Source organism: Sinocyclocheilus grahami, unplaced genomic scaffold (genome assembly GCF_001515645.1).
Source record: "Sinocyclocheilus grahami isolate Dianchi unplaced genomic scaffold, SAMN03320097.WGS_v1.1 scaffold142.1, whole genome shotgun sequence".
NCBI lineage: Eukaryota > Metazoa > Chordata > Actinopteri > Cypriniformes > Cyprinidae > Sinocyclocheilus > Sinocyclocheilus grahami.
This window is the reverse complement of record NW_015505321.1, coordinates 121,840-137,147: the sequence shown is the minus strand read 5'-3', so window position 1 is coordinate 137,147 and position 15,308 is coordinate 121,840. Positions and strand designations below refer to the sequence as shown.

The 15,308-nt window shown below is 35.6% G+C and overlaps 1 protein-coding gene across 2 annotated transcripts in view; it reads right to left on the bottom strand.

Moving 5' to 3' along the window:
• Positions 1 to 2,263: 2,263 nt before the first annotated feature.
• The window catches only part of LOC107591457 (cytosolic phospholipase A2 gamma-like), a 26,214-nt gene continuing 13,169 nt past the window's right edge, over positions 2,264 to 15,308 (bottom strand). The window contains exons 12-16 of one of the 2 annotated variants that reach the window (XM_016280604.1): positions 6,325 to 6,468; positions 5,953 to 6,030; positions 5,721 to 5,875; positions 3,271 to 3,430; positions 2,264 to 2,965 (exon numbers count right to left, since the gene is read on the bottom strand). In XM_016280604.1, coding sequence (XP_016136090.1) covers positions 2,754 to 2,965; positions 3,271 to 3,430; positions 5,721 to 5,875; positions 5,953 to 6,030; positions 6,325 to 6,468 — 749 coding nt within the window. In that variant the 3' untranslated portion in view covers positions 2,264 to 2,753. Of the gene's footprint in view, positions 2,966 to 3,270; positions 3,431 to 5,720; positions 5,876 to 5,952; positions 6,031 to 6,324; positions 6,469 to 14,722; positions 14,820 to 15,308 lie in introns of both variants that reach the window. The other variant, XM_016280603.1, reaches the window with a different exon arrangement.

Here is a 15,308-nt window from a genome sequence, read left to right as displayed (position 1 = left end):
TAGGTTTTATAGCCTTCGTGTAGAGCCAGTGTCCTCTCATGTACTCGCCTCGAGTAGCCAGTAAAACCAGAGGAACTGCTCGGTGTCTCGCTTGCTGCGCCATTCCCTTCTACGGACCAGATACGTGCACTTATTCTGCTCTTCAGTTCAGTTCCCCACAAGGCGAACCCTGTGGAGTTCCTCATCACCCTTCTAAGCAACTTTCTAAGGTATAGTTCGGGGAACACGCCTAGAAAAGGTATAACTATGGTTAAGATGCGTATACCTTGAGAGTCTTCATATTACACAAAGAGACAATGTTATTGAGAAACACACCCCAAGGCAGCAATTCACGTGTCTTGTGTGTCAACATACCCCACAGAAGAGAAGTGTGGGGTGAGCAGTAGCTCATTGGCATTTAAAGAGACATACACCAAAATGGCTCTCCATGAACAGAGCTGTTTTTGTCTATGGAAAAAGATAATTGTTTTACACAACAATTGAGACATTTTATCCGAAGTATGTTACAGACATTTCATGAAGACCCTAAAGAATCATACCAACTTGTGGAAGATCCGATGTCGCTTTTAAAAGTTAAAAGCTTAAACATAAGATGATCTGAAATCTATTGCAATTCATTTTTAATTTTATTTTACACTATAATTGAGATTACTTTCAAATATAACATTAGATAATGGAAACATTTGTCACACTGAAATATGAATCCCTCAAATAATTTTTCACCATGATTGTTTATTTATGCAATTTTGGTCGTGTGCGGGTCATAGATATTTTAAAGCTTATTACTGACAAAAGTTGGATTCATTCATGCTACTGTTGTCACCTGCCAAGCATAATGACATTAAAATGTTAACTGCTCTTCTATTGCTGAAAATACCTCATCTACATAAAGCTTTAAAACATATACTCACAGTTCCTGCGGATCCTGAGTCTTCAGCAACAGCACCAGCACAGATTTGTGTGTGGGTGTGTTGGGGAGGGAGGTGCTACACCTCACCTTTAATAAGTTTGAGTGACAGGCAACAGGTTGATCTGGATGAACTTGTTGATAGAACAATCTATTTACTGCATAAATACGGTGGCCGAGAGACCTCAACATGCTGCAAATAGAAAAAACACCTGCAAATTAAGGAAAACAACTTCATCAACTTGACAACACACGCGCTACAAATGCTCACAACACAACCAAATAAAGAAATGCACTGCAAATAAAAATCTTTATTTGGTTGTGTTGTGAGCATTTGCAGCACCTGCTGTCAAACTGATGAAGATGTTTGCTTGATTTGCTGGTGTTTTTTCTAGTTGCATGTGTTTTCTGAAGTTGCAGCGCGTTGAGCTCTCTCGGCCACCGTAGAGAAAGGCTTCATGCACATTAGCTTACCAAAGAGTAATACTATTCATGACAACATTAACATTTTAAGTGAACATCGTTACAGTAATACACTCAAAATGATCAAGATTGTGGATGAAAAAGATTTACATATTGCAAAATCATTACTTGTGATTACTTATTTTGATATATTGACATCCACGTTATTTTAAGCCCTAAACAGTGTCAGAAAGTATCTTTTCCATTGAGGGGGAGGACCAAACTGCTCATTAAATAAATAAATAATTATTTAAATAAATAATTGTTAATGAAACACAAAATTCTTTAAATTAATTATTAAATCAACAAAATTAATAAATGCCTGTTTTTTTTTTTTAGCATTCATTTGTATTAACTTGTCATTTATCATGTTTAAATTGATGTTTTATTCAAGCAGCTTGTGTCATTTCACTTTCATTGTTACAGATGTCGGGATGTCACTTTGTTTTTTAAAGACAAATTCTTGGACTTTCTATTTAGGGTTCTTTCTTTCTTTCTTTCTTTCTTTCTTTCTTTCTTTAGTCTTAGTCTATTTAAACAGACCGTAAAATACTCATAAATGCATTTACACAGCATTTACAATTGAAAAAGTAATGCAATGTAATGTTATAATATTAATGATTTAAAAATATCATTTTGAATATATTTATATTTAAATGATATTTAATCCAGAGGATTCGTTCAAAATTGCTGTTGGAAACTTCATTCAGGAGCGAAGCAAGTGATTCGCTTTATGAATGGTGCATTGAATCATTCGTTCAACTGATTTGTTCAAATCGACAATTCACTCAGTAATTAAACTCAGCGTTAAGACTTGGAATCATTCATTGCATTAGCTGGCTTTGAGTGCTCTGACCAGCTAGTTAACACCTTAACAAAAACAGCTTGAACTGGTCGTGGTCGTCAATGACATCCATGTTTATATAGTAAAACAAAATCATCTCGGATGAACACACGCACACACGCAAAAAACACTTTCAGTGTGAATGGCCCTGTATGACACAACACTAGCTTCAGATTTTTATTATTAAATCTTTGGCAATGTTCCCAGCTCAATATATTATGGAAGCTTATTTCTTCCACCGAATAAAAAAAAGAAAAACATAATAGCGAATTCTTATTTCACAATTATGACATTTTTCTCATAATTCTGAGTTCGTATCCCACAATTCGAACTAATAAAACAATGTCGCAATTATGTACTTGCTTAATGAAAATCAAGCGTTTAGGAACATTTTGAACATATTAAATAAAATGCAAACATGATACTCTTGTACTGCCACACAGATCACATTTAGCAGAAATAATGCTGATTTAATTAATGATAAAGACAAAAACAATTCAACACTATTTTCTGTGAAATTACTGTTATTCAGATCAGTTTTTATTCTATATTCAGTCTAAATGAGTCTTTATTCAGAAAAGTGTTAAAGCGGCTGAATCTTTTTTCTTCAATGACCGCAGCAATCTGCTCCTTCAGTTTCTCTCTGTTGTTTGAGATGTTTTTTCCAGCGACCTCCATAAGATCAGCGATCATCTCAGCGCTGTAAGGATCTTGAAAGGTGCGATATTTCTTCCTTAAGTCCTCAACTTTATCTGAAGAAACAGTAACACACTTAAATCAGATCGATTTATTTCAATGATATTTCAGGTTTATTCAGGACAGCTGTACGCTCTAAAAAATGCTGGGTTAAATACAACCCAGTGCTGGGTAAAATATGGACAAACCCAGCAATTGGGTTGTTTTGACCCAGCGGTTGGGTTAAATGTTTAACCCAACCTTCTGGGTAGTAACCCAACCGCTGGGTCAAAATAACCCAATTGCTGGATTTGTCCATATTTTACCCAGCACTGGGTTGTATTTAACCCAGCATGTTTTAGAGTGTAAGATCTGAACTTGCCTCCACAGTTGACCACATTAAACAGAGGAATGTGAATCACGGTTGGAGAGTTTTGGCCTTTGAACACATAGAAGTCCTTCGGTTTCATCTTGTCTCCACTGGTAACTTCAGGGAAAGGGATGTTTAGTGTCTTGCAAGTCTCAGCAGCATTTCTCACTGTCTGCAATAGAAATGCATGATAGAAATGCTTCATTAAAAGCTTTTGAACAGAATGATCAGTGTAAATTGCTCTTATTTTGTTTAAAGATATAAAGTACTACTCTTCCAAAAGCTAGATGAGATATTTACTTTTCCCAGAAGACAAAATAAGATAAATTTACACTGATTATCCTGTTCAAAAGTTTTTACACCCCAATTATAATTCTTTTTTTTTTGGCATCATGTTTGTAATAGTTGCATCTGAGTTCCTCAGTCATCCTCATTGTGAACAGATGGATCTCAAACAATCACACTCTGTGTTAAAAAGGGTTCAAAATGTGCAGAAGATGCTGGAAAAGAAAATAAAGTTGTTGTTTTTTCTGAAGAACAGTGGTCAGTTTTACTGCTCAGGATGACAGCGTTAAGAAACAAGCGTTTATAAACTTTTGCACTGGTTTATTTGTGTAAATTCAGTTATTAACATTGTCTATATGTGTCCATATATGGACTATACTGTATGTAAACATCTGTTATGTGAACTAGCTTATTGAGGGCAGTACTAAATAAAAACAACATAGAAGTTTTACGATCCCTAGGCGCTCTAACGGTTCAGAAATAAACCTGCATGCGTCTTGCTGAAGAACAGTGTTTTGGTTGCACGGATGAATTGCACGAATGTTGTTTTGACTAATTGTTGTTTTAAAATTAATAACGTTACATAAGTTTGTAACATCGCTAGTCTGATCAGATCAAACGTTGTCAATTCTCTGTTAGAGTGCTATGCTAAAATATCATTGAGTAAGAAAAAGCCATTATTGGGTCGCTTTTAAAGCATTTTAAATTTATAGAGTTTTAGCTATTTGAAAAGCTGAGCCAATGTTGATGATAGTTATGTTTTGCTTGTATGCTTTGGGCGTTTCTATTTGGTTTGCCATTCTGCGTGGTCTATGGTTGATATTTCTCACTTGTTGTGACAACCCTTACAAAAATTTAACCATGGTTTTATTATAGTAAAATTGTAGTAACCATGGTTTTTTGGCTCAGTGATTACCATTTGTATAGCCACAGTTTTACTACAAATACCATGGTTAAACGATGGTTAATGTGTATCTGTATTGTTAAAAGCGCTATATAAATAAAGGTTAATGTAGCAAGACCATGGTTAATTTGTGGTTACAATGGTTTAACTAGGCTATAGTATCCATAGTTTTTTGGTTTTATTTGTAGTGAATTTTTGTAAGGGAATTAACCTACAGCTACGCTAACCCTGCACCAAACATGTGCCAAAGTAGCCAGGGCTAACTTTTTTAGGATTATGGATTAGGATATGATTAGTATTTGGCGCATTCCAAGAACTGCTTCATGAAGCTTCGAAACCTTTGTTTTGAACCAGTGCGTCCTTTGCTGGTTTAAGCAAAGGACCAGCTTAAACCAGCATCCCAGCGTCAAAACATACCTAACCATCATATGCTAATTTTTCAACAGGGGTATCAAACTGCCAAAGTTACGTGATTTAAAAAAATCTAAATTAAATTAAAAATGTCAATGGTTCGTGGCCAGGGATGATTTCTGTGAACGGCAAACCAAATCATTGAACAAGATTTTAATGAGACATTTGCATAATTAAATGTAATAATAGTAGCTAATGGTATCTTATCGGCCTACATTGATTTGATTAATTCACAGAACAAACAAAACAAACCCTGAAAACTGATCAAAGAACCCAAATTATACAGACACTTAATATTTAACGGTATTAGATGATTTGTTAATTGCATTTAATACATTTCATAGAAATGTTTGCAATGGGTTTGTAAAAGTTGTATTTATGCATGTTTGGACTGAATTTTAGTTGCATTTACACCATTCCGACCAGCTGGTGTCACCAACATGTGGTGTTTCGAGCGCTTCGAAACAGTTATTTTGCGAAGCAAATAGTTCAATTAATTAAAAGCTTTGAAAAGCTGTTTCTCCTATCATGACATGCATGGGTGAATGGCATATGTAAAAAATTACCCACAAATTCCGTCCCGACAGGCCTAATATATAAACAGTTATTACAGGCTTAAGACAGACATGCATTTTGAAGATGGATTTATAGTTATTTAAATTGTTACTGTACACTCTAAAAAATGCTGGGTTAAATAGGGACAAACCCAGCAATTGGGCTGTTTAAACAGCATTTTCATTCAGTATATTTTACCCAGCACTATTTAACCCAGCATTTTTTAGAGTGTAGCTATAAAATTTAAATTTTGCACATCCTGTGAGGGGTTTGTAAAGAATTCTATGTGTATAATAGCCAGGCCTACCATGAAAGGATCTCCTTGACTGAAATCCAGGGAAATGATGAGGTCGATGTCTCGCTCTTCTCTCAGCACTGAGAAGAAGGGTGAGTTCTGCAGCAGTCCTGCGTCTATATAGTCTCTCGTCTCACTTTGCAGAATAGTGGAGTGCACTGCTTCATCTAATCGATCACAGTGTGAAATGAGTCCCTTTTAGTATCCTCATTGAATTGTGGGTTTTTAGCAGGTCTGTTCTCACCTGTCATGTTGTGGAGGAAGTTATATTTCCTTCCCCAGATCCACTGAGCCATGCATTTACAAATACTAATCCCAGCATCTGTAAAACAGTTATACATTTTCTAATTCATTTCTTTAAACGATTCTCAGGATATCAAGAACCATTTTGGCTGTGGACTTGATTGTTTCATTACCGCTTATTGTGCGTATGGAATGCAAACAATTAAATGCTGCTAAATATATAAACCTGGCTACTGTTTATTGGTATTAATTCATTAATTCATTAATCATTGTGTAATCCAGATGGATGGAAATTTTACATGCAATTCAAATAGCCTACATAAATCTTAAATTTAGGCCTATTTTTTGGGAAATTAAAGTTAATTCAACTTACCAATGAGCCAAATTTTGGTCCGACTATTCAAATCTTCGCACACATCTATGGTGAAACGTTTTATATACCGTTTTTCTGCTCTTTTATCAGCAGTTTCCAGTGTTTTCATTGGATCAATCAGCTGACTTTTGCCTCCAGAGAGGTCTGTAAGAAAACAGGACATGACATGATTGAATTATTATTACATATTATTGTAAATGCTACCTTATCCATATATTTTATATGGATATAAAATAGTTATATAAACTATTTTTAGTTTATATACCTAAAACACCTTCATGGGGGAATAGATAGCTCCCAATGTGTTTTGAGAATGGTGTTTTAATGTCGTTTGAACAGTTAAAGAATAAATATAACTTGAGTAATAAAGAATTCTTTAGTTATTTGCAATTACGAGATTGTTTAAGGGTCAAATCAAAAACGTACAGCTATTGTGCAACTCTACTACTCTGATAAACCATTAAATAAAACAATTTCTAGAATATATGATGCTCTGATATCAAGCCAGCCTTTAGCTGACCCAGATAAATCCAAAACTACGTAGATGGGAGCAGGATTTGAAGATAACATTACAGTTATGTAAAGCTTTATTACATTCCATCCGGATTACATCAATTTAACAACCCCTCTGCTTTAGATGTGGTACAGAAGAAGCTACTTTTTTGCATTCTACCTGGTTGTGTCCTAAAGTGAAAGTGTTTTGGGTAAAAGTATGTGACATTATATCACAGATCCATTAAATTGATTTTCCATTGGATGCAGAGGTAAGTTTATTAGATCATTATAAAGCGGAGAGTTCCGGTGCTTGATTCTGATTGGCTGAACCGTGTTCGAAGCTGTTATAAATTACGCTACAAAGTAACATACACCTTTGTTTACGTTTGTGTGTTGCTCGGCAAGCACTTTATTGGAACCACAACTGTTTCTGAGGAGCTACATTGTTTTGTGGAAGAATACTGTTTTTATTAATATCATTATTATACTCTGTGACAAAGCTTTTTACCTTGCAGGTACAGCATGTCAAATTCATCCTGATGTTTTTTCTTTGAGCCTTTGTGAAACTGGCTGCCAAAGTCGCAGGTGTCCACAAACGCTCCAGTGAGGGAATAACCTGCTTCATATGGATTGATCTCAAACCAGGGGTCTGCAGACAGAAAACATGTCCATGTAACAATTGACACGAGCACATTAACGTTTCATCCCTTTTCATGCATCACACGCAGACCTCTGCTCTGCTCATTGCTCTGTTTGCATTGCTTGTCGATCACTGTGTAGATGGGAAACGGGTCTTTCTTGTGCTGGTTCCGCTGCTCTGTGAGTGCGTGCTCATCGATCTACAGAAAACACACATCATGTTATTGTATTATAGGGATGAAGCTTCATAGGACATTTTTACAGTGAGAAACTCGAGAGTCGAGATTCACTACCATTTCATTCTCAGGTGTAGCTTACTTAAAAGAAATATGACTGCTGGCTTAGAGAGAAATGTTCCATTTAAAACTTGAAGTACGCCCTTTTTGGAGATGTCCATCAGTTTTATTGCTAGGTTGATTTGTTCTTTCTCAATTTGAAATGTAATATTTCTGTAGGGCTATGTAACCTATAAGTCTACTATAGGAGATGCTGGACCCTTTTTTACAAACAGAAATGACACGAGCACATTAACGTTTCATCCCTTTTCATGCATCACACGCAGACCTCTGCTCTGCTCATTGCTCTGTTTGCATTGCTTGTCGATCACTGTGTAGATGGGAAACGGGTCTTTCTTGTGCTGGTTCCGCTGCTCTGTGAGTGCGTGCTCATCGATCTACAGAAAACACACATCATGTTATTGTATTATAGGGATGAAGCTTCATAGGACATTTTTACAGTGAGAAACTCGAGAGTCGAGATTCACTACCATTTCATTCTCAGGTGTAGCTTACTTAAAAGAAATATGACTGCTGGCTTAGAGAGAAATGTTCCATTTAAAACTTGAAGTACGTCCTTTTTGGAGATGTCCATCAGTTTTATTGCTAGGTTGATTTGTTCTTTCTCAATTTGAAATGTAATATTTCTGTAGGGCTATGTAACCTATAAGTCTACTATAGGAGATGCTGGACCCTTTTTTACAAACAGAAATGTTGCATTTCCATAATAAATAACATTGTAAATCTATCAAAGTTCTTTCATATTTTCAATGTCATGTACATTTATAACACTTGTTTACCCTGGCATTAAATGTGACCCTGGACCACAAAACCATAAGGATACATTTTTCGAAATTGAGATTTATACATCATCTGAAAGCTGAATAAATAATCTTTCCATTGATGTAAGGTTTGTTAGGATAGGACAATATTTGGCTGAGATACAACTATTTGAAAATCTGGAATCTGAGGGTGCAAAAAAATCTAAATATTGAGAAAATCATCTTTAAAGTTGTTCAAATGAAGTTCTTAGCAATGCATATTACTAATCAAAAATTAAGTTTTGATATATTTACGGTAGGAAATTTACAAAATATCTTCATGGAACATGATCTTTACTTAATATCCTAATGATTTTTGGCATAAAAGAGAAATGTATAATTTTGACCCATACAATGTATTGTTGGCTATTGCTACAAATATCCCCCAGCGACTTAACACTGCTTTTGTGCTGCAGGGACACATATTACAAAATATGCAACCACAAAGCCCAACCTGTGTAGCCCGATTCACGAACAAATGACTGCTATAATGAACCAGTTCTTTTTAGTGAATAAAAAAAGAAAAGTCCAATTCAGGAACACTGAATCAACATCATTTGGCCACTGAACTGCAAGATATAAATAGCTTGTTTTCGGTAAAAATTATAAACTAACCTTCTCTATGCATCAAACTCAAACTATATGTTGATTCAGCAGTATTTGGAAAGACAGGCTGTAAATCACCCCACCCTATAATTTTCTAAATTATGAATAAAAGTTAACCCTGTAAAATCCATCCCTGGCCATGAATAGTTACAGACCTCTTTCACATATGATGTGACGGCCATCACTGCCCAGACGTCAGTCAAGCTGAAGAAGTCTTTCCCGTAGTAATATTTCTTCAGTTTGGCCATTGCGTCTGTCAAGCTGACTTCTGGACCTTTGACTCTCTCGATGATATTGTCTTTCACTGTCTCTAGTTTGGTGGACCAGTCTGGTTCTTGGTATAAGGAGGCCATGCACCTTCAGAGAAGAACATACTGCTCTCATTTTTGACATTCAACTCAATTCGATCTCTGTGTGTGTGTGTTGTTTCTCAGGGTTCGTACCAGGTGGATCCAGAGACTCCACTCAGATAAAGGATGCAGTCCAGAAGACCTGCTTTATCAAGCTCAACCAGGGATCCCAGCAAACCCACCATGGCTCTTTGTCCTCCTCCAGAACCCAGTAATGCAATGTTTGGCACCTCTTTCTGAAATGCACACACCATTCAAAGTATCAGAAGTATCAAAAAATTCCAACTTGGAACTCTTGCGACTTGCTTAGTCGTTTAATGGAAAATGAACTGAGTAGTTTACAAACGTCTGTTCCCATCCCACAGTTAAATCCCGTGACTAACGTAATTATTTTAAAAAACTCAGGCGTGTTCAGTCTTGCTCCTGGAAGCACACTTTTCCTTTACAAATGTTTATTGTAAAAAGTGTGAAAGTTATTTATGCAGATTTTTAGATAAAACAACAGAATGTAATGCTACCAAAGTTATCATTTTGATTGTGCTGAGCTTTTTGAAATGGCAAAGCATTGTAAGAACACATCAAAATGCTTGCTACCTAGGAATGGCAGCACTCTCTTCATTTTTTTCACAATGAAGAGAGTGACATTTATGCTTGACTGCTGATGTTCATCACCCAACACATCATTCAAAATAAGCATTTGGAAATATGAAGTATAACATATGATGTTTTACCCGACTGCATTGAATCTTAAGCTTCTTCAGGGTTTGTAGAACAGTGTCTCTCCTGCTGGCTACAAACTCCTGCTCGCTCCTATTCAGAAAGGGTTTGATTCTCCTCTTACCGCTGAGACAGACAGACAGATCAGTGCTGACCTGAACATGACTTATTTGATATATTTAGATGTCCAATATTCTAGATTTCAATGCAATTAAATCTGAAGTTTATTCTCAGAATATAGCAATTTGTTGTAGAAATCTGGGCAGGATTACGTACCTTTCCTTGGGTTTAGATGCACTCATCTGTAAAACAAGAGTCAAGTACATTTCTATCATTTAAAATGAATATTTTTGAGGATACAGCAAGTCAGTAAACTCTGATAGGCTGTTTTTAGAGAATTATGATAAACCAAAGAAACAACAGAATAAATGTGAAAAACATTAATAGTATGCATGCGTCAAAGTAAATACAAATATTGTCTAATAGGGAATCGTAAATAAAGTAGAAACTATGTGTTCCAGCTTAAAATGAAAACACTTTTGAATAATTAAACATTTAAATAATGTGAAAAGCATGATCTGAAATATTTTTTACAATTATTTAATTTATTTTTAAATACAATATTAGATGGCCAAAATACAGCTGATTACTTCAGACATCATGCAATCTTGCATCTTTATCGTTTTTAAGAGTCAGATTGCTATTGGATCAAAACATCAGTATATGTTTCAATCATACAATTATTTATAGTATATTTCAATAACGTTGTAAACATTGTGATGCATAAAAAATGCAAAACTTTGTCACACTGAAATATGTCATAAATCATTTTTCACCATCACTGTATATTTTTATGCACGTTTGGTAGTGTGCGGATCACTAATAAGGTTGTCGCATGCAATTTATAATGACATGAAACATTTAAATTGCCCTGACATTATTTATATAAGGCTTTAAAACATACTTACTATTTCTGTAAATCGTGAGTCTTCAATACCACACACAAAAAACAACACAGCAGTCCTTATCTGACATTCAGCCAGAAGATGCTCTTATATAGCGCTCTGAAACTACACTGCAAGTCTAGACATCATCCTGAGGGTGGGGTTGTGAATGATGAATGACTCAATCATTCACTAAGACCAGGAAAAGTGTGATATTTCCTTGTATATTAATGATGTAGCCTCTCCTCATACACCTCACCTAGCTTGTGTGGCAGAAAACAGGATGTTCTGTTGTCTTTTTTGATGAGAACAGGGGAAATCCTTCATGCTCATTACCAGCAGAACATGCTGCAACATGGTATTGCATGAGGAAGTAGGTGTGCATACGTAAAATGAAAGATTGCATGCATCGTCATTTATGGCGTAACTAACAGATTTCAACTTTGTTTTTAAGAGATCAAATGTGAACCTTGACTGCAATGCAAGTTGCTTTGGATAAAAGCATTTGCCAAAAACAACAAAGAGTAAGAATTAGTGTACTTGTTTGCCAAAGAGACTTCAGAGAGATACATAAAATGTGATGTGTGAAGAAAACAGAAACATTAAAGGTGAATCTCGCTTGTGAACAATGTTTTTATTGTTTAATTTTCATCAAGCTATACATTTGTGAAATGGATCAAAAAACCCATACAATATTAGTTTTAAATTTTGCCACTACATACATTTTAATCCATAAATGTTTAGAGTATTGTCAAATATCATAAATGTTTCAAATACCAGACATCCTATTCTGTGTTTTTGAAGTTCACAAGCTACCACTAAATATTGTAGAATCTTAATTTGCTGTAAAGTTGCTTCGCAATGATTTGTATCATGAAAAGCGCTGTACAAATAAACTTGAATTGAATTGAATAAGAGTCATGTGTTCGTGAATCAGCTACACAGGCGGTGCTGTGTGTTTTTGACTTGCTGGATTCATCATTTGTTCATGAATAGTCTACATAGACTCACTAAAAAGAACCATACATTCTTCCTGATTGGACTACACTAGTCACATAACATGATTGCGATGTCTGCAACCTTTATTTCGCATTACACAGTACTTTTATGCCATCACAGTCATGGAAATGTTTACATTTATACACACATTTGCGTTTTATGCACAGGGGTGGCAAAGCTTTTTCTTATGGACGTACTAAACACTTCGACTGAAAAATGTGACGTTAATGAAGCCTACCAAAACAGCAGTGGTGGAGGTAATGAATTACGACTACTCACGTTACTGTAATTAAGTCGTTTTTTCAGCACTTGTACTTTCATGAGTATATTTTTAAGTCTGTAACTTGTACTTAAGTACAAATTAATCAAAGTATTCTTCACAGTTACTAAACTAACACAGAGTGTGACACTGCTGTCACTCAGGACATGTTTATGTAAGAGGTCTGGGTCAGTTTCTTTTCCAAAGAAAAACATTTCAATTATTATATCACATGGTGCAATTAAATCAATTTCATTGGAACTCTCACACAAGACTCATGGACTGTTTATTAACTCAGTTTTTGGATTTGTAAATTATTAAATAGAATGAGTTAAAGATTTATAATAATATTTATGTGCTACTTTAAACACAAAGGCTATTTTTATTGAACACAGTGAAGTAGAATGTTCTTCTTGTTTTGGCTGGGATGGAATACTATGGATGCTGTTTTAAGTCAATGCAGGAAAGCACAAGCAAATAAAGAAGTACTGATAGGGGTTTTATTTGATATTGAGAAAGCATAAGACATGCTTTGGAAAGAGGGGCTTTTAATTTAACTTAATTGTATGTGAATAGGAGGGAAGCTGTACGACTGGATTAATGGATTTTCTGCTTGAAAGAACAATACAAGTAGAGTATTCAAAGATATACAAGATAGATAATGTAATTCCTCAAGAAAGTGTGTTAGTCAGCACAGTGTTATTCAATATTATGATTTTTAAATAATGCGACATAGGAAGGGCATTATTTGCAGATGATGGGGCAATATGGAAAAGCAGACTTAATATTGCATGTGTAGCCCATCGAAAAAGTTGGGGGAAAAAAGCAGTGGATTAAGTAGAGACATGGGCAAATTATTGGAGCTTTAGATTATCAGTGGCTAAAGCTCAAGTCATATGTTTTAGTAAAAGGAAAATGTAAAACAGGAGTAAACATCTTACGATGCTTATCAGGGGTGTAGCCTGAATATACTGTACATTAATTAGATCAAGTGTGGATTAGTATAATATATGGATTTGCATCTGAAACCAAATTTGAAAAGATTGAAGCAATTCAGAATCAAGCTCTAATAAGAATGTGTTTTGGTGCTTTCAGAACATCTCCCATTGCAGGTAGAAGGAGAGAAGCTCCTTTATACCTTCGTAGATATAAACCAAGAATGAATTATTGGGTCAATATAAAAGATCACAAAGAGAGTTATCCAGTAAAGGGAGTGATAGAAGAACGCTGAGAACATGGAAACAGAGACATTAAAAGTTTGGATGGTCTGCAAACAGGGAAGTCGCTGGTATTGCAGACTGTGAACAGATTAGAGCAGGTTTATTCATCATGGTTGCATTTGCATTGCCTGGGACATGATTCAGCCAATGGGGTGAGTTTGGGGCGAGGCTCCTCGTTTGTTTAACCAATGGCAGGGTGGTGTAGTGTTTAAAACCTGACTTAAAATAGAAGTTCTCAGATCTGATAAATTTTCCAAAAAAGGTATGGTTCTAGTCATACACATAATTATAAAAGCTCTGGATTGTCCAATCAGCATCCAGGATAACAGCTATCACTTTGATTAACAGTGAGCTTTTGTGCCGTTTAAAAATTAAATGGCCAGGACAAAACCGTATTTTTATAGAACAGTTTATTAATTCATTGGAACAGAGGCAAAGTAATACAGTATTTTAATTAGTAATTGTAATCACATCTGTGTTACGGTTGATTTGATTATTAATGATTATCTATTTATTGCTTAATGAACGTGAAGCTGTCTGAAGGAACAGACTGAAATGTGCAAAAACATTAAATAGAAGAGTGCCTCCGTTGTGCTGGGCTGTGATTGGCCGGTTACACTGTTAAACCCCGCCTCTCAATTCCATTTACGTTCTGCATGTGCAAATCCATCTGAATGAACAAATGGTGTCAATGGGAAGACAAATAAAAAGTCAACAACTCACTTAGATATCACCATTTTATGTCAGGTCACATTCAGACTGGAAATGACTTGAAAACAATCAATGAGCTTCTTTTCTTCTTCTCAGTTTGGTGATCTCTGTAACTGATGGTCTGAAAATGAGTTGACTAAAGAACAGCTTACCATCAGTTATTTAACCTGAAAAAATCAGCTGAGCATTAAGTGTAACTGGAACAGAACTTTACGTAAAAAGAGAAAAACATTCAAACAAACAGTAATGACTTTGCCTCTTCATTTCAGAACATTGTGCGCTCTTCAGATTCTCATTAGTTGTGTGCTTTTTTCCCAACGACCGCAGCAATCTGCTCCTTCAGTTTCTCTCTGTTGTTTGAGATGTTTTTTCCAGCGACCTCCATAACTTCAGTGATCTTCTCAGCGCTGTAAGGACCTTGAAAGGTGCGATATTTGTTCCTCCAGGCCTCAACTTCATCTGAAGAAATAACAAAATAATTAAATTAAAAATAAAAAAAAATAAAAAAATTCATACATACATACATACATATATATATATATTTTTGTAGAACTAAATCTTAAAGGGATAGTTCACCCAAAAATGAAAATGTGATGTTTATCTGCTGACCCGCAGGGCACATCCAAGATGCAGGTGACTTTGTTTCTTCAGTAGAACACATTTGATGATTTTTAACTCCAGCCGTTGCAGTCTGTCAGTCGTATAATGCATGGCAATGGTAACAAAATCTATGAGAGTAAAAAAAACATGCATAGACAAATCCAAATTAAACCCTGCGGCTCGTGACGACACATTGATGTCCTAAGACACGATACGATCGGTTTGTGCCAGAAACCCAACAGTATTTATATCATACTTGACCTCTAATACACCACTATGTCCAACTGCTTTGGGCGCGCGCACGGCATCCGGTGCGTGAGGTGTGTACGCGCTCTGGCGTAGTTTACG